The sequence below is a fragment of the Colossoma macropomum genome, unplaced genomic scaffold, assembly GCF_904425465.1.
Source record: "Colossoma macropomum unplaced genomic scaffold, Colossoma_macropomum, whole genome shotgun sequence".
Lineage (NCBI taxonomy): Eukaryota > Metazoa > Chordata > Actinopteri > Characiformes > Serrasalmidae > Colossoma > Colossoma macropomum.
Window position 1 is genome coordinate 9,731,211 of NW_023494784.1, and position 27,096 is coordinate 9,758,306.

Here is a 27,096-nt window from a genome sequence, read left to right on the forward strand (position 1 = left end):
CATACTGTTCTTCGTCAAAATATACATCCAAAACATGAATAGTGTTAGTCTGTTTTTCTAAGAGCATTCTCTTTTTCACCAGCCCTGAGGATCCCCGTGGAAGAGACTATTGAGAGAAAAGCATTAGGAATGAGAGAGGAAGTTCCAATCAAAGGTACTGAGTGACAGTAGAATATTGGCTGCAGTGGCTTTCTGCTACATGGTGGCAAACACGCTAATGTCATCTTCATAGTCTGTCTGTGTCTTTTGTTGTTTCAAGTTTTGGGTTAAGACATCATCTTTTGCAAATTAACAATGTCATGTGCTCTTCTTATGCTTCTACATATGCTACTGTTGTTGCTAATGTAATGAATTGAGACTTTTATTGTTAGTCTGTGTGTATGCTGTCTCAGTAGATGTGCTTTTCAGATTGGCTGTTCTTTAACTAATATATATTTTCTGTGCACTTGTGCTGCGTCCTTTCTGTCTGTAAAATATGTAAACATTCAAAATATCTGTCTCTGTGGTGTTTCCTAATTCTTCTGCATTGCTCATGCATGATTGCTCTCAAAGCCGAAGCTTGTAGTTTTGATCTAATGTGGTGATTGTTCTTCAAGTTCCAGAGGAGGAACGAGTTGAGGAGAAGGAAGTAGCACCACCTAAAGGTATACAAATGCCTCAGTGTTGTGTTGTATAGACCAGCATTGTAATCAGTTAAATGTTACACATTTTTCATATCTTTTTATGTGTTTTTCTCTTGAGTGCATCCTGTAAACTTTATGTTTGTCAGTTTGTCAGTAATGGTCACCTAAAAGCACGTAACGTCATATCTGTTAATGACTATATACATGAATATATTTTTAAGTACCCAAAGTCAAGAAACCCGTGGAGGAAACAATTGTACCAGTAAAGGTGGAGAAACCAAAAGAACGTCCCACACCGAAAGGTACAGTTGTAAATGTTCATGATCTTCTGTCAATTTGTTGGATAATCAACATTTGTTTACTTCAAGATTTGTGTACATTGTGACATCTTTACTTTGTCTATGGCACATTCTGTGTATGTCCTTGAATCTGTTTGTCTTTGAAGTTTTAAATATTGTGGAAATGTCTTTATGACATTAAATGGATTTGGGTTTTTTGTGAATTCCTACTTCTGATATTTTAAAAGCACCTGAAGAGGTACCTGCTCCTCAGCCAACTCCAGTCACTCCCAAGAAAGGTATTTTGTTGTGTGTCTATTTGTAGTATTCATGTTTACATCTTTTAACAATACATCTGTTCACCGTCTGTCAAAACATAGGGGCATTGTTGTACTATTTATTTTGTTTGTGATATTCATGTAATATTCACTCTTTTAACAGTGTTTCTCCGTCATATTGTTAACATTTGTAGTTTCTGTCTTAGTCCTTTTTTTGTTACTCGGTTGTGCCACATTTACTGTTTAGAGTCTACTATGTCTTACAATGTCCTTTTACTGTCAAAAAAAGTGTCATTGTCATGATATGTTTACCCTGTGTGTTAACAATACTCTTGTCAGAGATCTTTTGCCTTTCTAAATATTTTGTTTCCTTTATTACTAATAACGGTTCTTTGTATTACATGAAAAAGTGCCAGAACCTGTAGCTCCTGTGGTTCCAGAGCCTAAACCCAAAGAACCAACGCCTAAACCTGCCCCAGTAGCTGAACCCAAAGCAGAGCCCAGGCTGGAGGCTAAGCCTGAGCCTGTACCTGAGGCCAAGGTGAAACCAGCTCCTGAGCCAAAGCCTGTACCTGAGAAGAAAATTGAGTTGCCTCCAGCCAAAGGTAGTGTCTGTCTGTCAACTAAGTTTTGTCTTTAAATTTCATCCTAATCTGTTCTAAAACTGTTTTGTTTTAAACCTGTGTGTTCCCTTGTGTCTGTGTTGCTTCCGATTTGGAAGTGTCATTTTGTGCTTTTTGTCATTGTACCTGCTTTGTTATGTAAGTCCTGAAACCCTGAATTAAGAGCGAAATGAATGTTCTTTTAAGTTCCTCCGGAGGTCAAAAAACCAAAACCAGCTGAACCAGAACCACCAAGGGCAGTACCAACCGAACCAGAACCAGTCGTCTTGGTTCCTAAGGAAGTAGCCCCTCAAAAAGGTATTAGTTCATGTGATTTTTGTGAGTGAATGTCTTGCTGTACATGTACATGTCTTATTGTTATCAGCCACGCTCTTATGGGGAAACCATGATGTTCAGTGGCATTGTGATTTATTGTCCTTGTCCTGTGTTGGAAGTTCATTTGGGCCACATAAGACATATTTATATTTATGTGAATGTGTTGCGTTTGTCAATTCTTTAAAACAATTCTTTAATTACTTTGATGTGTAACCCTTACATATGAATTAAAACCAAAATGAATGTCATTTTAAGTTCATGTGGAGGAAGAGAAGCGAAAACCAACTCAACCAGAACCACCAAAAGCTGTGCCACCTAAACCTGAACCGGAAAAACCCACTGCGGTACCTAAGGAGGTAGCCCCTCAAAAAGGTATTAGTTCATGTTTTTTTATGTCAGTAGCTATTCTTTTATGCATGTGTCTGTGTCTGACGTCTTATTTATGTCTTCTTATTTGCCACGCTCTTAGGAGAAAATCATGATCTCACAGTGGCATTTTGTTGACTTCTCGTTGTCCTGTGTTTCTTGTAGCTTACATTGTTTTTTGGGTTGACAATCCCTTAAAACAGTGCAGTTTAATGCATTATCTGTAATTGCTTTCCTGTGTAGCCTTTACACGTGAAATAAACTAAAAACAAATGTCATTTTAAGTTCATGTAGAGGAAGAGAAACGAAAACCAGTTCAGCCAGAACCACCAAAAGCTGTGCCACCTAAACCTGAACCAGAGAAGCCCATTGTGGTTCCTCAGGAAGTAACCCTTCAAAAAGGTATCAGTTCATGTTTTTAATGTCAGTAGATAGTCTTTTATGTGTGTGCCTGTGTTAAGCTGTCCTCTTATTCGCCACGCTCTTAGGAAAGCCATGATCACACGGTGGCATTTGTTGACTTAATGTTGTTGTCTTGTGTTTCTTGTCTTTTACACTGATTTTTGGGTTAATAAACCCTTAACGCAGTGCAGTGTGAAGCATTGTCTGTGATTACTTTGATGCATAGCCTATAAAAATGAATTAAAACCAAAATAAATGTCATTTTAAGTTCGTGTGGAAGAAGAGAAACGAAAACCAATTCAGCCAGAACCACCAAAGGCAGTGCCACTTAAACCTAAACCAGAACAACCCACCGTGGTTCCTCAGGAAGTAGCCCCTCAAAAAGGTATTAGTTCATGTTTTTTCATGTCAATAGATAGTATTTTATGTGTGTGCCTGTGTTAAGCTGTCCACTTATTTGCCACGCTCTTAGGGGAAGGCCATGACACACAGTGGCTTTTTGTTGACTTAATGTTGTTGTCTTGTGTTTCTTGTATCTTACCCTGGTTTTTGGGTTGACAAACCCGTGAAGCAGTGCAGTATGAAGCATTGTCTTTAATGTGTTTGATGTGTTGTCTTTACTTGTGAATTAAAATTAAAATGTCATTTGAAGTTCGTGTGGAAGAAGAAAAACGAAAACCAATTCAGCCAGAACCACCAAAAGCAGTGCCACCTAAACCTAAACCAGAACAACCCACTGTGGTTCCTCAGGAAGTAGCCCCTCAAAAAGGTATTAGTTCATGTTTTTTTCATGTCAGATGTTCTTTTGTGCATGTGTCTGTGTTAAGCAGTCTTCATACTTGCCATGCTCTTAAGGGAAAACCATGATCCCACAGTGGCATTTTGTTGTCTTATTATGTTTCTAGTACTTTACACAGTTTTTGGGTTGACAAAGCCTTAAAACAGTGCAGTTTAAAGGATTATCTTTAATTGTACTGATGTATAGCCTTTACATGTGAATTAAAACCAAAATAAATGTCATTTCAAGTTCATGTGGAGGAAGAGAAACGAAAACCAACTTTGATTGAACCACCAAAAGCTGTACCACCTAAACATGAACCAGAACAGCCCACTGTGGTTCCTAAGGAGGTAGCCCCTCAAAAAGGTATTAGTTCTTGTTTTTATGTCAGTCGATATTCTTTTGTGTATGTGTCTGTGTTGAACTGTCCTTATATTTGCCACGCTCTTATGGGAAAACCATGATCCCACAGTGGCATTTTGTTGACTTACTGCTGTCTTATGTTTCTTGTATTTCTTACACTGATTTTGGGTTGATAAACTCTTAAAACAGTGCAACTTGAAGCATTGTCTTTAATTTGAATATTCTTTCAAAGTACAAGAACCTTCCAAGAAGCCAGAGGTCCCTACATGTATACCTATACCGAAAGAGGAAGTGAAAGAAGACGTTTCTCCTGTGCTTAAACCAAAAGAGGTTTCTCAGAAGAAAGATGTCACTCCTGCCCTCAAGAAAGAAGAGAAAGTGGAAATACTACCTAAGAAGAAGGAATACGAACCTTCTCTTATAAAAGAAGATATTTTGCCTCAAAAGAAAGATATCACTCTTGAGCCTAAACCTGAGATTAAACCTGAGCTGAAACCTGAGGTCCAACCTGAACCTAAACCTGAAGTTAAGCCTGAACTTAAACCTGAGGTCAAACCTAAGCCAAAACCTGAGGTCAAACCTGAACCTAAAGCTGAGGTTAAGCCTGAGCTGAAACCTGAGGTCAAACCTGAACCTAAAGCTAAGGTTAAGCCTGAGCTGAAACCTGAGGTCAAACCTGAACCTAAAGCCAAGGTTAAGCCTGAGCTGAAACCTGAGGTCAGACCTGAACCTAAAGCCGAGGTTAAGCCTGAGCTGAAACCTGAGGTCAAACCTGAACCAAAACCTGAGGTTAAGCCTGTGCCTAAACCTGAGGTCAAGCCTGAGCCTAAACCTGAGGTCAAGCCTGAACCTAAAGCCGAGGTTAAGCCTGAGCTGAAACCTGAGGTCAAACCCAAACCAAAACCTGAGGTTAAGCCTGAGCCTAAACCTGAGGCGAAGCCTGAGCCTAAACCTGAGGTGAAGCCTGAGCCTAAACCTGAGCATAAACTTGAGGTTAAACCTGAACCTAAACCTGAAGTTAAGCCAGAACTAAAACCTGAGGTCAAACCTGAGCCTAAACCTGAAGTTAAGCCTCCGCCTAAACCTGAAGTTAAGCCTCCACCTAAACCTGAGGTCAAACCTGAGCCTAAACCTGAGGTCAAACCTGAGCCTAAACTTGAGGTTAGACCTGAACCTAAACCTGAAGTTAAGCCTCCGCCTAAAACTGAGGTCAGACCTGAACCTAAGCTTGAGATTAAGCCTGAACCTAAACCTGAAATCAAGCCTGAACCTAAACCTGAGGTGAAGCAAGAACCCAAGCCTACAGCAGTGAGGAAAACTGAGTCACCTCCAGCAAAAGGTAGTATTTGTATCTCTTACTATCTTACTGTCTTCTTCAGTTAATATGCTAATCTTTTCTGAAGATCTTGCATATTGTTCTTGCATATCGTGTGGTGCTGTGTGTTTGTCCAGCTTCCAGTTTGGAAGCATGTCTTTTGTCACTGTGTCTGCATTGATGTAACCTTTAAATGCGAATTAAAACCAAAATAAATTTCATTTTAAGCTCATGTGGAGGAACAGAAACGAAAACCAACTCAGATTGAACCACCAAAAGCAGTGCCACCTAAACCAGAACAGCCCACTGTGGTTCCTAAGGAGGTAGCCCCTCAAAAAGGTATTAGTTCTTGTTTTTATGTCAGTAGACATTCTTTTGTGCATGTGCCTGTGTTGAACTGTCCTCTTATTTGCCACGCTCTTATGGGAAAACCATGATCCCACAGTGGCATTTTGTTGACTTGTTGTCTTATGTTTCTTGTATCTCTTACACTGATTTTGGGTTGATAAACTCTTAAAACAGTGCAACTTGAAGCAATATCTTTAATTTGAATATTCTTTCAAAGTACAAGAACCTTTCAAGAAGCCAGAGGTCCCTACATGTATACCTATACAGAAAGAGGAAGTGAAAGATGTTTCTCCTGTGCTTAAACCAAAAGAGGTTTCTCAGAAGAAAGATGTCACTCCTGCCCTCAAGAAAGAAGAGAAAGTGGAAATACTACCTAAGAAGAAAGATGAACCTTCTCTTGAAAAAGAAAAGATGCTAATAAAGACAGACATAATTTCTGAGCTTAAGCCTGAGGTTAAATTTGAGGATAAATCTGAGGTTAAATTTGAGCCTAAACCTAAGGTTATGCCTGAGCCAAAACTTGATGTTAAGCCTAAACCTAAGTCTGAGATAAAGTTTGAGCCAATAGCTGAGGTTAAACCTGAGCCTAAACCTGAAGTTAAGTCTGAGCCTAAACCTGAGATCAAACCTGAACCTAAACCTGAAGTTAAGCCTGAGCCTAAACCTGAGGTCAAAATGAAAGCTGAAGTTAAGCCTGAGCCTAAACTCGAGATTAAGCCTGATCTGAAAGCTAAAGTCAAACCTGAACCTAAAGTTAAGCCTGAGCCTAAACCCGAGATTAAGCCTGAGCTGAAAGCTAAAGTCAAACCTGAACCTGAGGTGAAGCCTGAGCCTAAACCTGAGGTCAAGCCTGAGCCTAAACTTGAGGTCAAACCTGAGCCTAAACCTGAGGTCAAACCTGAGCCTAAACCTGAGGTCAAAGCGAAACCTGACGTTAAGGCTAAGCCACAACCTGAGATTAAACATGAAGTTAAGCCTGAGGTCAAAGCGAAACCGGAAGTTAAGCCTAAACCACAACCTGAGATTAAACATGAAGTTAAGCCTGAGCCTAAACCTGAGATCAAACCTGAACCTAAACCTGAGGTTAAGCCTGAGCCTAAACCTGAGGTCAAACCTGAACCTAAACCTGAGGTCAAACCTGAACCTAAACCTGAGGTTAAGCCTGAGCCTAAAACTGAAATAAAACCTGAACCTAAACCCGAGATTAAGCCTGAGTCTATATCTAAGGTCAAACCAAAACCTGAAGTTAAGCCTAAGCCTAAACCTGAGGTCAAACCTAAACCTGAAGTTAAGCCTGAACCTAAACCTGAGGCCAAACCTAAACCTGAAGTTAAGCCTGAACCTAAACCTGAGGTCAAACTTAAACCTGAGGTTAAGCCTGAGCCTAAACCTGAGGTCAAACTTAAACCTGAGGTTAAGCCTGTGCCTATACCTGAGGTTAAGCCTGAGCCTATACCTGAGGTTAAACCTGAGCCTAAACCTGAGATTAAGCCTGATCTTAAACCTGAGGTCAAACCTAAACCTGAAGTTAAGCCTGAGCCTAAACCTGAGATGAAACGTGAACCTAAACCTGAGGTCAAGCCTGAGACTAAGCCTGAGATCAAACATGAACCTAAACCTGAAGTTAAGCCTGAGCAGAAATATAAAATTATACCTGAATCTAAACATGAGGAGGAAAAGAGAAAGAAGGAAGTTATTTCACTTAAAAAAGAAGTGCAGGCAACACTGGTGCCAAGAATGGAAGAAGGCATTCTGTATAAGGAGAAGGAATTAATGTTTTCTTCTAAAGAAGAAAAAACATCAGAAACACTGAAGGTAACACTCACACCTCCTACTGAAATAAGAGAAGACATTTTACCCAAGGAAACGGAGTATCTTATATCTTCAAAGAAAGAAGAGATGTCTCAAAAGATAGAGATAACAGCTGTGTCTACCCTAGAGAAAAAGGAAGATATTCTACCGGAGTTCAAGGAGATTGTTGTAGCTTCTGAAAAAGAAGAATCTTTTCTTCATACAAAAGCAGTAACTCATGTACTTAAAGCCAAAGTGGAGGAAGATGTTCAGCTTAAAAAGAAAGTTCTTCCAAACAAAGAAGATTCTGTGCCTCTTAAGAAAGAGATTACTCTTATTTCTACAAAAGGAGACAGAGAAGTTTCCCAAAGAGAAGACGTAACTCCTGCAAAAGGTACAATGGCAGTAGACTTTAAAGAATGCCTTAATATATCTTTCTAATATCTTTCTTAAACCTAACTCTTTATATACAAATCTTCTGTTTAATACTAAATCATCTATGTGTCTGTCGCTCTCTTATTGTCTTCTGTTCACACAATCTTACATCCTTTTCACTCGTTAGAGTGATGTCTTGTATGCCTTATGTGTTGTGTGTGTATCTGTAATGTTTTCTCTTACACATTTTTAAAACTGCAGCTAATAGTCATTTAAATGTTTTAAGTTCTTGTGGAGCCTCCAAAGGAAGAACCTCCAAGAAAACAGGATGCACGCTTTGTCCCTCCAAAGGAGGAAGAACGAGCTAAAGGTATAACATTATGCTCTTCATTTTCTTCTGTAACCTCTTTCGGTCTACATTCTTTGTTCTTTTGCCTTGCAATTCTTATGACCAATGCATGTGTCTGCTTTTATTGTAAACTGAGTAAAACTGTAAAACTGTGTTTTAAGTGACCCATCCAAAATTACAAGTACCACCTGTGAAAATATCACAAATTACCACTATCATACAAGCCATTCTGCATAATACAGATAATGTATATCTCTAAATATATAGTTCTAAAATAATAATAATATAGTAACGACAGTCTAGAAACACATCAATTATAAATGACAGCAGTAACAATATGAAATAGTGCACGTTTAATGAATAGATCAAGCCTAGAGTCATATATTGCGTGAGATTTGGGCCAAGTTTTGTAATCTTTCTACTCTTCAGTTGGATGAGTTGTTTACCATATGAGTGTTCTTTAAAGAAAACTATGTCACCATGAGACCAGAAGTTTTCCCACCTGAATGTTTCATTGGACCTGAAATAACTAAGACAAAAGATACCAAAATAAAGAGTTTTTTTACTCCCCTAATGCATCACGTCTAACTTACAAATTCAGTCTTAAACACATCTTTGAATCCTGTGCAAAACTACACGCAGTATCTTTTGTGGTTTGCTACTAGCAGCACTCTTAAATCTAATCTATGCCTTTCACAACCCTCTTATTTTCTTCTGTTGCTGCATATTCTTACATACGTCTTAGGACTTCAAGAATCTACCCATCTCAAGAGCATAGTGCAAGTTAAATCTTCAATGATTTCAGACGAAATACCTTTCACTTCATCTCTGACGAAACAAACTTCTTTTGAAGAAGAATCCTCACAGCCAGAGGATGCGCGATACACAGAAATATCTTGTGAGAGACTTCTTTCAGATACTGAGCATTCAAGAATATCCAAACCAGACCTTAGTACTAAGTTGAATGTTCGATCAATAACAAAACAAATGAGCCAAGATGAAGGTAATTACATTGGGGAGCAGCTGTCTTCGGATGAAAACATTTCCATAAACAGAAGACCAGAAGATACAGTGGCCAGAGTTGAAAGAACGGCACAGATGGATGAAGATGCTGCCCCTGAAAATGCCACAGAGGCCTTTTCGCAACATGAACCTTCTGAGCGTTTAAGAAATGTATCGCCAAAGAATCAGATAGATGCTAAAAAGAGAATATTGGCAGATGAGAAAGAATATTTTGCAAAACGCAAGTCTTCTGAAAAAGAACCTGCTATAAAGAAAGTAAAACCTGCAACAAGGTTGCACAAAAAGCTTGAAGATGGCAGTACAACCACAGAGGTACTTCCTTCTAAAAGTACGTTACAGAAAGATAAGGACCAAACAATAGAGGACCTTCAAAGCATTTCACAGCTTACTATACAAAAGAAGCAAGAAACTGTTGAGGAACACAGAAAGGAGGAGGATGTTGAGATGAAAGTTGTTGTCCCAGTGAAAGCAGGTCATGAGATAATGGAGCCCATATCAAGTAGGATAGTAAAGACATTAGTGGTTGATAGTGACGAGCTATCTAAGAAAGGGTTTTATTCTGGTTCTCATGAAAAGGATCTTGCAGTCACATCAGAAAGTAAGAGTTCATCAACAGAAAATGTAGCAGTAGTTTTAACAGAATCAGAAGAGGGATCAGTAGCCACCAAACATGACAAAATTGCTCTTAAAGGCAAATCAGAGAAAGATGTAAGGCAGGACATTTCTTGTAAAGAAGAGATTTTGTCCCCGATTGTTAAATCAGATGTTTACTCAGATACTCACCTAGATTTTCACAGAATGATAACAGTAGATGAGTGTAATCAAATTAATAATCAGAAGACGGTAAACACTCAAGAGGGTTTTAAGATATCAAGGGAAGAGTCAAAGCCTCATCAAAATGTTGAAGCACTCAAAGAGAAAAAGAGTCCTCATTTCTATGCAAAGAAACTGCAGGACAGTAGAACAGCAGTAGAAAACCTTCAAAAGAGCAAGCTTTCCACTGGGCAGCAAGTAGATCATGAACTACAGGTACCACAGAAATATGTGTTATCCCAAGATATTCCAACATCTAGACAGGATACCACTGAAACCATTAAACCAAGCAGTGATGTTCAGCAGTATTTTCCACAAGAAGAACATAAAATATCCTTAGAAAAGGTAATTCTTCCTCAAATTTCTGATGAGGAGATTGCTTCCTCACAAAGGGTTTTTTTGCCAAAATGTGTAGATGAAGACAAGTCCACCAATATTCAAGAAATCAGTTTAGAATATACAGAAAACATAAGGAAAGAAGAAGTGCCTATATTAGAATCACTGCACAGTCCTCTGAGAATGAGTCCTTCATCAAGGGAAGATTCAGAATCTCCCCAAAAGGACAGTACCTTTGCTAAATTAGTGAAATCTGTCCATTTAGAGGAACAGCATGTCTCGGAGAGACCAGTAATGTCCACTGCAGAATCAGGTAAAGAAGCAAAAACTCTTCTTGAATTGAACACATTTGATAGACGTATTGCTCCAGACGAACCAAATATTACTAAAGAAATATATGAAATGATACCTACACAAGATCACTCTGTAAGACCTATCAAACAGGTTGTGCATAAGAAGTCTTTTAATTCTGCTGAAGACCTGAAAGAGAGACATAGTCATGCTCAAGAAGTACCTCTACCTTCACAAACTGAAAAAGAGGGAATTTTACAGGTAAAGATGCAAGATTTGTCAAAGGATGATCAGAAAACAGAGCTCTCCCCACATTACAAAGAAGGAGAGATCATCAAATTAGATGTTTCCAGCATTAATGACAAAATGCAAACAATCAAGAAAGTTATAGGACCACCACAGGAAGAGGCTCTTATTCAAGGAGAAAAACTTCATAGATCAAAGGATGTATTTATACCCACACAAGAAAAAAGACAAATACCTAAACCTCTTCTGAAATCCCAAGTTGAGATAAGTAAGGAAGACTCTTCCACTAAACCTTGGATACCACCTGAGACATCGAAGGATGTTTCCGAAGATGCCATGTTCAGAAAAACAGAACAGTATCAACACAGTGACAAACTGGTTCATGAAGAACACTCTTTGGGCAGAAAGGAAATCCCCTGTAAAGTGAAGCAGAAGGATCTGCCACAGCAACACGAAACTACTCTTCCAATAGAACCAACTTTGAGAGGTATTTGAAATAAGATCTTGCGTGCTTGATGTCTCAAACGCTCTCTTATAACAACTCTTGCGCATTCTTAACACCATGCAGCAATTTTGGGCGTCATGCCCATCTCTTGTTTTGTCTCACCTTGTCCTGTATTCAGCAGTGCAGAGTGAACCACGGTCCTTGCACATGCTTGAATGCAGTTGGCCTTTTATGTCAGTGTCCTCTTGTACCACTTGAATATGAAACACAACACTCTCAGAATTGAAATGCCACAATTCTTGCCCCTCACTGTCCTTTCCTTTGTCTGTGTTTGTTTGTGTGTGGTCAAACGTTTTTGTGAAGATCCCTATGCTAGAACAGTCAGGGTTTTCACAGGCTAATATTTTAAAGCAGGTGCATTTTTAACATTATTTCATGTGTATTCTAAAGTGCCAGAACCAGAGAAGATGGCTCCTCCAGAAAAGGCACCTGCTCCTTTGAAACGGGAGGAAGCTGCTCCCAAAGGTACAAAAATACTGTGACAGTAGTTTTGCTCAAAATCTTAGTATTGTTTTGTGAAATGTTTTATGTGTTTTTGTGTACAATTTTGTTCTGCTCCCTATGTGTTTGGTATATATCTACATTTTTTTGTCCTCTTCTTAAATCTGTCTTCATAACCTGTCCATACTTTTCCATAGTTGAAAAGAAACCATCTCCAGTACCTGAAATTTTGCCAAAGGCAAAGAAAATCTCTCCACCTGAAGGTACTTTTATGTTTCTTGTGCTGCCTTAACTTCTACTTTTTGTCTTCATTTAACATTGATTTGTTGTCTGTCAATGTTTCTGTAACTTGTCTTATGTGTGTCTGTCCATGTGTGATAATTTTTACTTAAAATGTTGTGTGCTATTATATGTCGTGAACATGTCGGACTAAATTGTACGTCTTTTGTGACTATTACTGTGGTCTTAATGAAGTCTTTAACCTCATCATCACCTTTCTTGACTTTGAATGGCCCACAGTTGAACGAAAAGTACCACCAGAGCCTGCAGTTGTGCCACAAGAAAAGAAAGTGTCTCCTGTTGAAGGTACTTTATTGTTTAATAATTTAAAAATCCTCTTAAATACGTGTGTCTGTGTGCTATTAATGTAGTTTTTTTGCTATTAATATATATTAAGCGTCATCTGAGACTAAATGTATGTGTTGTCATGCCTTTAATACTAATCTAAATGTCTCCTGTTTGTGAACAAATGTGTGCCATAAGCCTGGTTTGTGTGGTAGTTTCTGAGAATGCTCTTCATATGGTGGTCCTTCATGTAATACAATCCAAAACATCTACAGCTGAGTACACTGCAACTTCAAAACTTCTTCGGGTCTAGAACTTCTACAAGTCATCTTGCCAAAAGTACCTTAAATCACCTTAAATCTGCTGTCTACCAGCAATGGGTTCCTAAGGAAGATGTTTCTTAGTCTTCATTATTCTTTGGTGGAATGGCTCTTATAAGACTCTTTATCTATATTTAAATTATTTATTATGGATTTCAACAGAGCTTATGAAAACATTATTTTATCCTTTTGAATATAATTCTTAAGCTAAATGCACAATATCTTTTAAATTCAAGTGGAGAGAGAGAAGATTAAAGACAAACACATGTTTGAGACCAGGAACGAGAAGACTGTTGCCACACCAGGTAGCAGAACAAACAGAAGACTGAAACCACATGGATGAACCTACTGATGAATTGTCTTAATCTTGATATTCTTGTGACCTTTCTTTGACATCTCTTTCAAATTATTTTAAAGTACTTACACCACAAGAACCTGAGGCACCAAAGGCAGGTCCTAAAGAAGAGCAGATACCCCTTACCCAACAAGTTGAAGGTATTGGGAGTAGAATAACCTCACAGTTGAAATGTAAAACATTTTCTTGTGCACATTTCTTGCATCTTCTTATATGTAAAAAAAAGGGGGTAAGTAACTCTTAAGCTCAATGTCACATCTTAGGCCTGAATTACATGTTTCTACAGATGAATATTCAATACCTATATTTATTGGAGTGACATTATTTGCATCTTAACACTATAAAGGCACCACTGTTCACATGTTAACCTCAAGCTTTATTGAATACTAACCATATGCAAAGCTGTTATTAGTGTATAGTTCCTTTTTCCCATTAACAACTACTTTTTTTCTTCCACTCCATGTCCTTACAAGCAACACTAGAATATTGTACATTTTTAGTTAACCTTACTTTATTTTCTATATTTAATGCTGTTGGCTATTTTTTTTTTAATCAGAGGGTGAAAAGGGACCTGTTGCTGCACCTGGACCTGTGAAAAAAGGTATGATGAAACTGTGAAAACTGCTGTGAAATTCAGTGTTGTAATAAATGAAACACATTCAGGATTTATCATGATTTATGATTTGTACTGTGCAACTGAAACAGGCATTTTTAGATGGTTAATGTGCTGTCACTGTACTTTTTGTATTGTATTGTTGTCTTCTATTGTGTGATGTTCTGTTAGTCCTAGTCTGTGTTGTGTGTCATGTTTTTTTATACGTTTATAGGCTAGGGAATCTGGACGACATGTTTGGTGTTTGGTGTGTTTGTTGATGTTGTTTGATGTTTTTATTGTATCTGTGTAGTTTTTTTCGCTCTGTAATGTGATCAATTTCCAAATCTAAAGGGAAAATTCCTAGAAAAGAGGAAGAAAAGCTAGAAATTCCAACATTAAAGAAAGTTACAAGGATCTCCAAAGTCAAAGAAGAAGAGGAGCAGGAAATGATTAAATTGAAGAAGGTTCATAAGCCTTCACCAGAAAAGCAGGAGGAAAAAAAGCAAGTCTATGCTGAAGCAGTGAGAGAGCTTTTAATTACTGAGAGTTATGAAGCTGAAATTCAGTTTGAAAAATATGAAAGAATCAAGAGAACTGAGGAAATAAAACCTAAATTGGAAAAAGAGAAGCCAGCTGAGCATGGTCAAGAACCAGAGAAGACAAAACCAGAAGAAAAAACAGAAGAAAAGCCTGATTTGAAGAAAGTAGCAAAGGTTCCAAAGAAGGATACACCAGAGGAACCAGGCCTGGCTCTAAAGAAAATAAAGAAGTTACCACCTGAGACAAAAGAGCAAGAAACAGTTAAGTTAAAGCCTTTTGAAAAACCTGGAAAACAAGTGCCTGAACCTGAAAAAGACACTAAAAAGGAACCAAAAGAGAGAGAACCTATATCTTTTGAAAGAGACAGAGAGCCTCTTAGTTTTGAGAAAGGTGTACTGCCTCAGAAAGAACCTGTGCAAAAAGAAACTGAAGTCCCAAAGAAAATAGTGGAGCCTCCTAAGCCTGACGAAAAGAAACCAGATGAGGTTGTACGTAAACCTGTTGATAGAGCTAAAAAGGATGAAGAGGCCAAAGAACCTGATACTCCATCATGGAAAGGCAAGAGAATCCCAAAACAAGAGGAGGAACCAGAGAAGGTTCAGCTAAAGCCATTTGCAAAAAAGCCATCTGGCTCACCAGCACAAAAAGAGGCTCCTGAACCAAAGGAAAAAATACCCACAGAAATTCTACCACCCAGTAAGGCACCAAAGGAGGAAATTTCAAAAGAACCAAAAACTCAGCTGAAAGACATTGACAGGCAAAAAGTGCCTGACAAAGTGGTTGAAAAGAAGCCTGTTGAGGTACCTCAAGTAGAGGAGAAGAAGGAACTCCCCAAAAAGGTAACACCTGTGGAAAAGGATGTACCACCAAAGAAGGAAGAGGAGAAGAAGCCTCTAGTGATCAAAAAAGGCAGTTTGCCTAAGGAGCCTGAGAAGAGAGAAGAGGTTGTTCTAAAACCTGTTGAACCATCGAAGAAGGGACTGGAGCCCAAAAAGACTCCATCACCAAAGGTTGACCAAGCAAAACCAATTGAATTAACTCCTGTGGAGAGGAAACCTAGCACTGGTGTGACTAAAAAGCCAATCCCAGAAAAGGTTTCACCTAAAGACTTGATTGAATCTGTTACACTAAAAAAGGTGCCAAAGAAAGTTTCACCTAAGGAGGAAAAGACTGAAGAGATCCCTGCAATAGTGAAACCAGCAGAGGTTCCATTGGTAAAAGAGCTGTCCCCTGGAGCTGTGCAGATGAGAAAAGTCCCAACCCAAATGGAAGAAGAAGTATTTGAAGAGGAGATGTTTGAGGTTGAAGAAGAGGATGAAGAGGAGACTTGGGGATGGGAACTTGCTCCTCAAGAGAGTTATGGCTCTGAAGACCTAGAGTATTTGGAGGAAGGTGCACTTGAGACTCCAGGGATGCCAGGAGGTAGACGAGGTGAGAGGGTGGCTTTGGCTCCTCACCGCTGAATGTCTCATTTTCCTCCTCCAGGCATCCATCTTGTTTTGTGCCCTGAATAATTTTCATACCATCTTAATGTCCATAATTAAAAACTAAATCTTGTCTGTCTTCATCTATGTCAGTCTTCATTGTGGTTGCATGTTGTCTCTTAATGTCCTCTCATCTTGTTGGATATGTTTGTCCATAGGACTTCAAATTTAACCTTAGTGGTCAATCCACTGGTGCCATCTAACATTTCCATAATTGGTGGCATGGTTTTTATCATCCTCATGAGTTATACCCTAACTTTAATATTTTTTCTCACATTTCCATCTGTGGTTGTTGTTGTTACACTTGCATATAAACCATGTACATATTAGTTATTTACGCACATTTTCATGTCCTCGAATTGGAAATAACTTTTGTTGTGTTTGGTCAGAGGGGACACCAAAAGAGGAGGCTGGAAGAGGCAGAGGCTTGAAACGTAAGTATTTTAGGTGCTTAGTTTTCTGCACACAGCTTATTTATCATTGCTCTTTCATTTTTAATATCATCTTGTTAACTTATCAACTTATCTTCTATACAGTTATAAAAAAAACACTTCTACTAGATTTTTTTGAGGCTAGAAATAGCAAATATAAAATACAGATTTAAGTCATTCTCAGGTTCCCTTTAACTTTTTATAGATGCCCATACCCTTACCCTTATTTTCCATATCTTTAACTCTGACCATTGATTTCCATTCAGTCTGAACCGCCTAGGCATGAGCAGCTTTTATGTTCAAGCAGGACTTTTATGTTCGAATATTTTTGTCACTGTAAAACGTCAACATACAAAATTAAAAAAATTGTTACTTGATTGTTGCAAGTTAACATTACATGCTAAGCAGTTGAACAAGTTAGGTAAAAATCTAAATAAAAGGTTTCTGCATTAAACGTTGCTGTGTAATGACGTGCGAGGCCATGACTAAAGAATCACTTACTAAAACTGAATGGCCCTCTTTCTCCTCCTCACCCTCAAGATGATTTGTGAACATCAGCAGTAGCCTAGTATTTGTCAGTGTTTCCTCCATTTGGATTGTTTATATCTAAGCATTGTTCTTTTGCATATAGGGGCCTTGTTTATAATGAAGTGAAATAAAAATAAATAAATAAATAAAAATAAAATAAAATAAATAAATAAGTATTCATCATGTAGCCTATTTGCAGCAAAATAGCAGCCGTATTTTCCTGTATAATTTCTAGAGCAGAAAACGACAAAAACAGTTTAAATCTAATTTCATTTGATTTAAATGATTTCTATGACTTTTAATTGTTACATTGTTTTGCGTGTAGTGTGGAGGTAGCCTAAGTGTCCAAAAATCTTTTTGAGCATCCCCCCATCCATAAGCTAATGCTACTCCCATCGCATACTAAAATCTCCGAATGTAACTTATGACTTTTAGCATTTAACTTATGTTTTAGTTTTGATTAGTTTGGATTTAATCTCTTTTTACTGATTGCTTTCAAAGCGCTGTAGTTCCTAAAGCTTCAAAAGTTTTGCCACTGTTCTTTTCATTGGCCCCTCATTGGATTTTTTTTCCTTGTTTACAGTTTAGTCACCATTCCTGTTCTTTTGTTTTTCCTTCTCAAACTATATTTATATAAAAGGCTAATCTTTCCAGAACCTAACATGCTTGTGAAACATTATAACTTTGTTACTGGACATTTATTAAACATATCTGTTGGTAAGTACATGTAAATATGTATCTGTGTTATCAATTTAAATGTACTTACCATGCAATAGCTTGCATTTCTGCTACTGATCTACTTATCATATTAAATTAAATTAAATATGCAAAAGTGTATTTCACTTGCCATGAAACTAGCACTGAACAACACAACCTTTTTGCATTTCAGCAAGAAAAACTCCCTCACCTGGTGATGTTGGACGAGGAAGAGGGCTAAAACCTGGTGCAGGTGGTGACAAACCTCCAGGGGAAGCACCATTTGGTTTCCAGCTCAAGGCTGTCCCTCTGAAGTTTGTGAAGGAACTCCAAGATATTGTACTGCAGGAAGCTGAGTCAATAGGTTCTTCTGCTGTATTTGAGTGCCAGATTTCTCCTTCTACTGCTGTTACCTCATGGATGAAAGACGGAAGTAACCTGAGGGAGAGTCCAAAGCACAAGTTTACCTCTGATGGCAAAGACCGCAAACTGGCCATCATTGATGTTCAGCTCTCTGACACAGGAGAGTACACATGCGTTGCTAAGCTTGGAAATAAAGAGAAGACCTCTACTGCCAAACTTATTGTAGAAGGTAACACACTAATTCTCTGAGAAAATGTAGAGATTCAGGATGCATTTTTGGACTTTTTGGAAATGTTTCTGTATATCAACTGTTCTAAAATGTGATTTTGTTATGTTCTTGTCTTTTCATAGAGTTGCCTGTGAGATTCACCAAGAATCTGGAGGAAGAGACGACTGTAATCAAAGGACAGCCTATGTATTTGACCTGTGAGCTGAGCAAAGACAGGAGTGTGGTCTGGAAGAAGAATGGAAATCCACTCTTAGCAGTTCCTGGCAAGATTGCCATCAATGTTATTGGACTGCAACAGGCTTTGACTATTCAAGACTCAAATGATGATGATGCTGCTGTTTACACGTGCGAGTGTGAGAACCTTCAGACACAGACGAATGTCAAAGTCATTGGTATGTGCAAGTGAGCATATTAATTCTCTTATCTACTACAGTTACCATAAATCATATTTACTTAATGATTTTTTTTATCGACAGAAATTATAAGAGACTGGTTGGTGAGACCTCTGAGGGATCAGCATGTGAAACCGAAGGCCACTGCTACCTTCAAGTGTGAGCTCTTCAAGGACACTCCCAACTGGAAGTGGTTAAAGGGAGATGAAGAAATTCCTACAGAACCAACAGATAAGACCGAGGTCAAGAAGGACGGAAAAGATATCACACTGGCCATTAAGAATGCCCAACCGAATGATGCTGGCGAGTATGCCATTGAGGTCGAAGGCCGTAGATATCCTGCAAAACTCACACTTGGAGGTGTGTGACGTTATTATACTTCATCTCCTATGCATGTGGGGTTTGCAATGTATTAATCATAATGTTTCTTTACCATTGATACAGAACGTGAAGCTGAGATCTTAAAGCCTCTTGCTAGTGTGGAGGTGAAGGAGAAGGAGGAGGCTAACTTTGACACTGAAATCTCTGAGGATGATGTGCCTGGCGAATGGAAGCTTAAGGGACAGGTTCTAACCAGATCACCGGTAAGATGTTGGTCAATACTGACTTGATTATTGCCCAGTGAACATGGACGAAGTGCAATTGTTATGAACTGAACTTTTTACATTCCTTTTTCTTCTCAAGACATGTGATATCAGGGCAGAGGGACCGAAACGATTTCTTACTCTGAAAAATGTTCAGCTTGACCAGGCTGGAGAAGTTACATACCAAGCTTTGAATGCCATCACAAGTGCAATGCTGACAGTCAAAGGTATGTTGATTTAAAAAAAAAAACAGATGCATGCACATTAGTGAGCATATAAGTCCTTGTATGATCTTGTTATACATTTTTGAAAACGATTTTCTTTTGATAACCTTCATTCAAATCCCCAGAAATCGAAATGGACTTCACAGTCCCACTAAAGGATATTACGGTTCCTGAAAAGAAACAGGCAAAGTTTGAGTGTACCATCACTAAGGATGTGCCTAAAGTGATGTGGTATAGAGGATCTGATGTTGTAGTATCAGACCAGAAATATGATATTATTGATGATGGAAAGAAACACATGTTGGTCATAAACCACTGTGAATTTGATGATGAGGGAGAATACACTATTGAGGTCTTGGGTAAAACATCAACAGCTAAACTGACAGTGGAGGGTAAGTCATGGTTAAATCCATTTGAGTCATCTAATCCATTCAAGATGTTCCATTCAAGTCATCTAATCCATTCAAGATGTTCCATTCAAGTCATCCAATCCATCTTCGGTGCCAGACCATCTAGCATACATGTCATTAATATCACTTAATTGATTATGTGTTAAAGGTATAAGACTGAAGTTTATCTCGCCGATGTCGGATCAAACTGTGAAGGAAGGTAAAACAGCTCGGTTTGAGATTGAGCTTTCTCATGAAAATGTGCCTGTGACTTGGTACAAAAATGAAACAAAACTGCACCCGAGCAGAACGGTGCTTACCCATGTCGATGGAAAGAGACATATATTAGAAATTAAGGAAGTCACTCTAGATGATACTTGCCAGATAAAGGCAGAGGCAAAAGGAATATCAACTACAGCAAACCTGACGGTCCTAGGTAATCTTCTACAAGGTTTTATTGTTTTCTTGTGGTATGGTGATTGTAATTATTGTGCTGCTCTCTCGTAAAGTAACCCTTTTTTGGCACTCAGCACATAAAGAGAGTAAAAGATTTCTTAATAATGCATTTTAACTCATTGGAATTAATTGGTATTTTTCAGAGGGAGACGCCTACTTCACAGTTAAGTTGCAGGACTACACTGCAGTCGAAAAAGATGAGGTCAGTCTTGACTGCGAGCTGAGCAGAGATGTTCCAGTGAAGTGGTTCCACAATGAGACTGAAATTAAGGCCTCCAAGTTGGTTTCCATGAGGGCAGAGGGCAAACGGAGAATCTTGACAATTAAGAAAGTGGGGGACAAAGACAAGGGCCAGTACGTCTGTGACTGTGGAACAGACAAAACAATGGCCACTGTGAACATTGAAGGTACGCATTGCAGCATTCATTAAATATACAGTGGGTACTGTTTAGGGGTGTGCGATATGAAGTCTAATTTTGTCACTACTCAGACGATAACAATATGATATTGCAATATCAATAATAAAATAATAATAATAAAATGAAAATGAATTGATAATAATAACAATATTAACAACAAACAACAGTAATAAAAACTGGTAATGCTTTACAGGAACTACATGTACATGAAGTATTCCAGGCTTGTTCATGAACAGTACAGTTATTGTATTAAGATTACATGAACATTTTTAAACATTAATTAAATACATTCATTTAAGAGTAACGGACATGTAATGCAATGAATTGAAATCAAATTCAATGAATTATACATACTTCATGATGGGTTCTTTAATAAATTAAAATCAAAAATGAAAATAAAGAGGGAATAAACAGCTTATGATACTGAACACACAAAGGGTGTAGTCAAGAGAACTCCCAACCACCTTCATTACAGTTATAAAGCATTCATGAATGATGCAAAACCTAAGCAAATTGCATTACCTACTCATACATTAAGTATTTTATAGCAATCATGAGCTGTAAAGTAAAATTACAGTAATATTACATTTTCACACATTCAGGATGGTCATCTTGTGAAATATTAGTGAATAAAGAAAAGTCAAAAAGTCAAAAGCCATTCATTTGCACCATATTTGTTTCAATCATGCTTTTAAGGGTTCAATAATAAATACAAGTATGGTTTTGAAAATCGTATTTGTTCCCTGAAAAAGTAACATGTATTTTAACATATTCATTATCACATCATGAAGTTTACACTAAACACTGAATGAGTTTTAATTCATTATATGCAGAATTAGACTCATTAGTCTCTAATGAATGTATTTAATGAGTGTTTCAGAATGATAATGTAATAGTAATGGAGTGTCACCGTACTGTTCATGGATATGCTATGAATGCTTCCTGTGAAATACATAATTATTATTATTTTATCAAAATCATAAACCCTTTATAGTTACTAAATAAGACAAAGTTCCTCCTTAACATCATAATACAGTTTGCATCTAAAAAGATTTTCTTTTCCTTATTATGTAAATGCTGACAGGCACTAGTAGCTCCTTCAGTCCTGTAATCAAACCAATTATTTGTCTTTCTCTTCTACAACCTATTCTCCTCTCCCTTTTTATCTCTCGACTTATCCTTAATCTTAGTTTGTACTGTGGCAGCAAAGTACAATTTTTTATCTGGTTTTTACAATATTTCACTGTTTCACTGCAGCTCATGATTCCACCAAGTTCACCACTCTGTCTGTGATGCTTTTGCTTTTACATCAGCTCTAGTGCGATTCTGCAAGTGTCATTCTGCAAAAATGCATTCTGAAGCCATGCACAGCTGATATAAATGGCTACACCAATTAACATAGGAACATACTGCTAGCAGCCCATAGTGGTGCAGTCACTGCTTCCAGTCTAAAGCGCACTTTTGGTTGAGCTTATAAGATAAGAAGATTACTCAAGCTGTTTCTCACTTTTTCTTTGTCTCAGGGGCCCAGTTTTTGGGTCTATCCACGATAGAACAAAATCCATTTTGTTACACGTCATACCGGTAATCACTTTTACAGCAATGTACTGCTGAAACATTATGTGGTGTTTCTGACCTTCAGTGCTGTTTCTATTCTGTTGCAGCTCGTGACATCAAGGTGGTTCGCCCCATGTATGGTGTTGAGCTATTTGATGGCGAGACTGCACGTTTTGAAGTGGAGCTCTCAGAGGATGATGTCCATGGCCAGTGGAAACTGAAAGGAGAAGTTCTTTCTCAGTCACCTGTAAGAATAATGAAAATCTTAATCTTTTTTCAACTGAACCAATCTAAAATTTAAAAAAGAAACTCTGTATTCGACGATAGATCTTTTTGGATTGTCATATACATTCCTTTTTTTCCAATAGGACGTTGAAATCATTGAGGATGGCGCCAAGCACATTTTAACTTTGTACAACTGCAAAGTTCCTCAGACAGGCGAGGTTTCATTCCAGGGTGCCAATGCAAAGTGTTCTGCAAATCTGAAAGTCAAAGGTACCTTTCTACTTCTCTTCTTCTCTTCTTGATCATTTACACGAGTGTAAATTGGCACCTAATCTTCCTTTCATTTGCAGAGCTGCCAATTACTTTCCTCACACCTTTGAGTGACGTGCAAGTGTATGAGAAAGACGACGCAAGGTTTGAGTGTGAAACATCACGAGAGCCGAAGACCTTCCGCTGGCTGAAGGGAACCCAGGAGTTGAAGGCTGACGACAAATTTGAAATTGTTTCAGAGGGGAAAAGACATGCTCTGGTTGTCAAATCTGCAGCCTATGATGATGAGGCTAAGTACATGTTTGAGGCTGAGGACAAAAGAACTACTGGCAAACTCATCATTCAAGGTCTTTACAACTCTTTTGTACTTATGCAGCCTAATTTACATTTTAATTGTTTTTTGTGAGCTTCGGAAACATTAGGAAGTGATCATGCATTCGCATTTCTTTTTTAAACAGGCATTCGTCTTGAGTTTGTCAAGCCCATCAAGGACGTGACCGTGAAGGAGCGTGAGACAGCGGAGTTCAGTATTGAACTTTCCCATGAGAAAGTTCAGGTCACCTGGTACAAAAATGATGTGCGCCTGCACCCGAGCAAAGTGGTGCACATGTCAGAACAGGGCAAGATCCACACTCTGTCTTTCAAGGAGGTGTCAATTGATGATACCTCTTTGATTAAAGCAGAGGCCCTTGGAAAAACTTGCGAGGCCATGCTCACTGTTCTTGGTAAGTCCTTGCAGTATTCATGTGCTATTTTTCTGATTTTCAGCAGTGTTGGTCAATCTATGACACTTTTTGCAAGGCAAAATCTATGCATGTGTTGCACCCAACAGAGGGAGAAGCCTACTTTACCACCAAGCTGCAGGACTACACAGCTGTTGAAAAGGATGAAGTAGTGCTGATGTGTGAACTGAGCAAGCCCTCTGCTGAGGTGAAATGGTTTAAAGATGGCAAGGAAATTACCCCGTCCAAGAATGTCCTCATCAAGGCAGATGGAAAGAAACGCATTCTAACAGTTAAGCGGGCTGATAAAAGCAATATAGGCGAATACACTTGTGACTGTGGCTCTGACAAAACAACAGCTAAGCTGAATATTGAGGGTATGTACTTTTCTCTTTCAATCTTCATATGGACTCCTTAAACAGTTAAAATATGGCCCCTCAACTGATTTTCCTTGTCCTCTCATATGACCCCTGCAGAGCGTGACATTAAGATCGTTCGTCCACTATACAGCGTGGAAGTCATAGAGACTGAGACTGCTCGCTTTGAGACAGAGATCTCCGAGGAGGATGTGCATGGTAACTGGAAACTCAAAGGAGAGGCTCTGCACCAGTCTGCGGTAAGTTCTGTAGTCACAAACAGCTTTTAATCTGTCCCTTTTTTTAAGTAATTGCACTTTATATAATGGTGTAAACAACTGCTAAAACCTGGTTCAGTCAGTTTGATGAAACCATTCTGAAATCCCTGCAAACTATGCATTGTTCAAGGTATGCACTCACTATGAATTAATGCTGTTTGTAGAATATGTAAAATATAACACTAACGCTATTGTCCTGCTGCCTTAATGGCTTAATATCTAATTTTCTATATTATCTGGGGACTTGTATCCTAATTCATTTTTCTCCCCCAATCATTAGGACTGTGAGATTAAGGAAGAAGGAACAAGACACATGCTCATTCTCTACAATGTGCAGATGAACATGGCTGGCGGTGTGGACTTTAGTGCTGCCAATGCTAAATCTAGTGCTCATCTGAGAGTTAAAGGTGAGAATGATGTAGAACACATGCACATACATATGGGAACACTTCAGATAAGATATAAGAGACATTAGTTTTACACAGGAAACTATTTCTGTTACAGGAAGGAGAAAGAAAACTCCTGTTACAGCAAGGGAACAAATATATAAATAAAATGAAAGGATGTATCATAACTGCAGTAAATCAGTTTGTGAATGTAATGTGTTATCAGGCTGTAAAATGTAATGCCAACCACCATGCCATGCTAAGTGGGTGATAAAACGTTTTTATTAAGCGAGGCATTAATGGCGTAGAATCTTCTAGACATGGGAACCACTTGTAAACATGCCTATAAAACAGGCTGGTGTTGTAACATCACCCATGATGTCTGCATTTGTATAAATTAGGTAACATGTACCCCAACATTCTTCTTTTCCTGGAAAATTCCAAGGCGTTGATTGACAGTAACAGGTTGGCCAGCGTGAAGTCTTGGTGGGGGTAGGCAAGTAGCCAATCAGATCTTGCAGCTATTTTGGAATCTGCATGCCATATCTAGAGTAGGCCTGTCAGTGATTGGCAGAGGTTCAACAGGTCCACCTCCCCCACCAACTCTTTTTTTTTTTTTGCTGACCATTTACATTTTAAAGGAAACTAAATATGCAAATGAGGTAGGCCCCCGAATGACAAGTCTCTCTCCAACTGAATCTCCACTTGGTCTTGGAGGCTTCTGGGCTCCAGAGCAGTGGCCTGCTGTCAGCGGGAAAGCACAATGTGGATTTGCAGTTAAGGGATTATACTGTCTCTTGGGACTTGGAGGTGACTAACCATGTCTTCTCCTCAATCCAAAGCACGAACGATAGGCCTTTTGCGGCCTCTCAAGGATGTTACAGTTACGGCTGGGGAGACTGCAACCTTTGACTGTGAACTGTCGTATGAAGGCATATCTGTGGACTGGTTCCTTGGGGGTACAAAGCTGGAACCAAGCGACAGAGTAAGTGAAAAGAATTCCAGCTATATCTTGTGCTTGCATGAAAGTCTGAAGTTTTAAAAACCCTGCAGTCTGGTTTTGAAGTAGGCCTGTCACAGAGTTAGTCTTGGATAACACTCTGCTTCTTCATGCTAATGTAATGCTAATGTAATACTAGCATAAGCAGTCATTGTGTGTTGAGGCCATTTTTTTTTAGTTTCCGTTTATAGCCATCAACTTATCACAACAGTTAAATATTCTGCAAATACAAAAGTAGTAATTACATTTTATACCTATAGATTCTTCTTTACATATGCCACCTACATGCTTTCTGCATATAAGGACCTGTGGGGATCAGGCTACAGCTGAGTATTTGATCTGGGCTTTGCGTTAACTCTCAGGGCTGTTCTGCCCTGCAAGCGTTCTTCTAGTTATTTTTAACTGCTTTGAGACTCCATGTCCAGTGGCAGGTGGCAGAAGGTCTATTTGAGAGCTACAATTTTAAGTGGAAATTCATTTTGTAAAGCTAAAAATGTGTTTACAGTTAAATTGCGCTGTGGGTGTATTTTTCTATTCCTGAATGGTGGAAATCAAGAAAAATGCATTTGATTAATAACTTCATGGCGTTATTCAGGTTGTTGTTGGCAATGGAATGTTATCTGAAAATGTTTAGTGATAACAGCAGTTCTTATGACCATTATTAGAGAATTAGAATTGCTTTATGGTGGTATGAGTGGTTTGAGGCCTATCTTGTTATGTGCGATTGATTAAATAATGGGTTTTGGTACTTTCCTCATTAAAAAATGGCTGAATTTTATTTATGTATGTATATATATATATATATAGATAGATAGATGGTTAAAATGAATAGAAAAGACAACATGGTTAAATGGTTAGAACCACTTTTTCTGTAGCAATGTTTGTAATGCAGTGTATAAATGACAAGTAGTAGCATTTAAAAAATCCAGATCCCTATAATACAACAATTGATAACTTTGATGAAAAATAAAATTATAAAATTGATGAACTATTGTTTTTTGTCATTAATATGCTTAAAATAGTTTTAATTGTTAATGCAATGTAGTCTATTAGGAAAATTCTATGTTTATGATAAATGTTATAGCGTGCCCATGAGCTCTGTCCAGCTTTTTTATTGTTAATGCAAATTTACTGTATTATTTAATGCATTGAGTCAAATAATACAATTCACATTCACAGTATACTGATGTTACACAAGCTATATAAGTTGCTCTCAGGCTACACAGCTATCCCTGGTAGAAAAAGGAGAGGTGTGAAACTGAGACCAGTTCCTGCTCCTCAGCTGCTGATGTCTATTGCAGTGGGGCAGTAAATAGCTGTTTTCAAGCCTGTGACAGGGTTGATTTATCAATCTGTTTGATTTGCACAGGTGGTGACCCGAGCAGAGGGCAGAACTCACACGCTGACCCTAAGAGATGTGAAGCTGACAGAGGCAGGAGAAGTAAAACTCACTGCAAAGGATTTCCAAACCCAGGCCAAACTCATCGTGAAAGGTTGGTGCCTTTTTGGCATGTTTATATATATAAATATAAAGGTGTTAACTGAACAATGGCAGTTTTAATAATTAGAAATATATACCCCAAATGCTCAAATGCTCTATCGTGGCCTGCAGCAACAGCCGTATTATATGATATATTATTATGAATTAATATTATATATCATATTAGCCAAACATATTGAAACATCACACTTTTGAACTTCATTATAAGATTCTATTGTATTTTATTAAAGTAAACATGATGCAATAAGTGTAGCAAATTAAATGTAAAAGCTTATTTTAAGTACAGTGAACAGTTGTCATCAGGACCTGTATATAATGAAATATTACGTATTTTAGAAAGACAGGAAGAATAATAATGGTAAACTTCAATCAG

The 27,096-nt window shown here is 38.2% G+C and overlaps 1 protein-coding gene across 1 annotated transcript in view; it reads left to right on the top strand.

Annotated features, from left to right (window-relative positions):
• Positions 1–27,096, top strand: part of ttn.2 (titin, tandem duplicate 2) — a 180,173-nt gene that overhangs the window by 71,518 nt on the left and 81,559 nt on the right. Inside the window, exons 81-114 of the mRNA XM_036572840.1 lie at positions 83–154; positions 597–644; positions 845–925; positions 1,150–1,200; positions 1,590–1,784; positions 1,989–2,099; positions 2,373–2,489; positions 2,769–2,885; positions 3,154–3,270; positions 3,538–3,654; positions 3,913–4,029; positions 4,259–5,365; positions 5,570–5,680; positions 8,142–8,225; positions 11,809–11,883; positions 12,057–12,122; positions 12,379–12,444; positions 13,655–13,699; positions 16,107–16,151; positions 17,566–17,964; positions 18,087–18,356; positions 18,441–18,716; positions 18,801–18,940; positions 19,041–19,167; positions 20,153–20,416; positions 22,093–22,232; positions 22,354–22,480; positions 22,561–22,827; positions 22,939–23,205; positions 23,313–23,579; positions 23,679–23,818; positions 24,117–24,243; positions 25,065–25,207; positions 26,592–26,715. Of these exons, the coding sequence (XP_036428733.1) occupies positions 83–154; positions 597–644; positions 845–925; positions 1,150–1,200; positions 1,590–1,784; positions 1,989–2,099; positions 2,373–2,489; positions 2,769–2,885; positions 3,154–3,270; positions 3,538–3,654; positions 3,913–4,029; positions 4,259–5,365; positions 5,570–5,680; positions 8,142–8,225; positions 11,809–11,883; positions 12,057–12,122; positions 12,379–12,444; positions 13,655–13,699; positions 16,107–16,151; positions 17,566–17,964; positions 18,087–18,356; positions 18,441–18,716; positions 18,801–18,940; positions 19,041–19,167; positions 20,153–20,416; positions 22,093–22,232; positions 22,354–22,480; positions 22,561–22,827; positions 22,939–23,205; positions 23,313–23,579; positions 23,679–23,818; positions 24,117–24,243; positions 25,065–25,207; positions 26,592–26,715 (5,820 nt within the window). The remainder of the gene's footprint in view (positions 1–82; positions 155–596; positions 645–844; positions 926–1,149; positions 1,201–1,589; positions 1,785–1,988; positions 2,100–2,372; positions 2,490–2,768; positions 2,886–3,153; positions 3,271–3,537; positions 3,655–3,912; positions 4,030–4,258; positions 5,366–5,569; positions 5,681–8,141; positions 8,226–11,808; positions 11,884–12,056; positions 12,123–12,378; positions 12,445–13,654; positions 13,700–16,106; positions 16,152–17,565; positions 17,965–18,086; positions 18,357–18,440; positions 18,717–18,800; positions 18,941–19,040; positions 19,168–20,152; positions 20,417–22,092; positions 22,233–22,353; positions 22,481–22,560; positions 22,828–22,938; positions 23,206–23,312; positions 23,580–23,678; positions 23,819–24,116; positions 24,244–25,064; positions 25,208–26,591; positions 26,716–27,096) is intronic.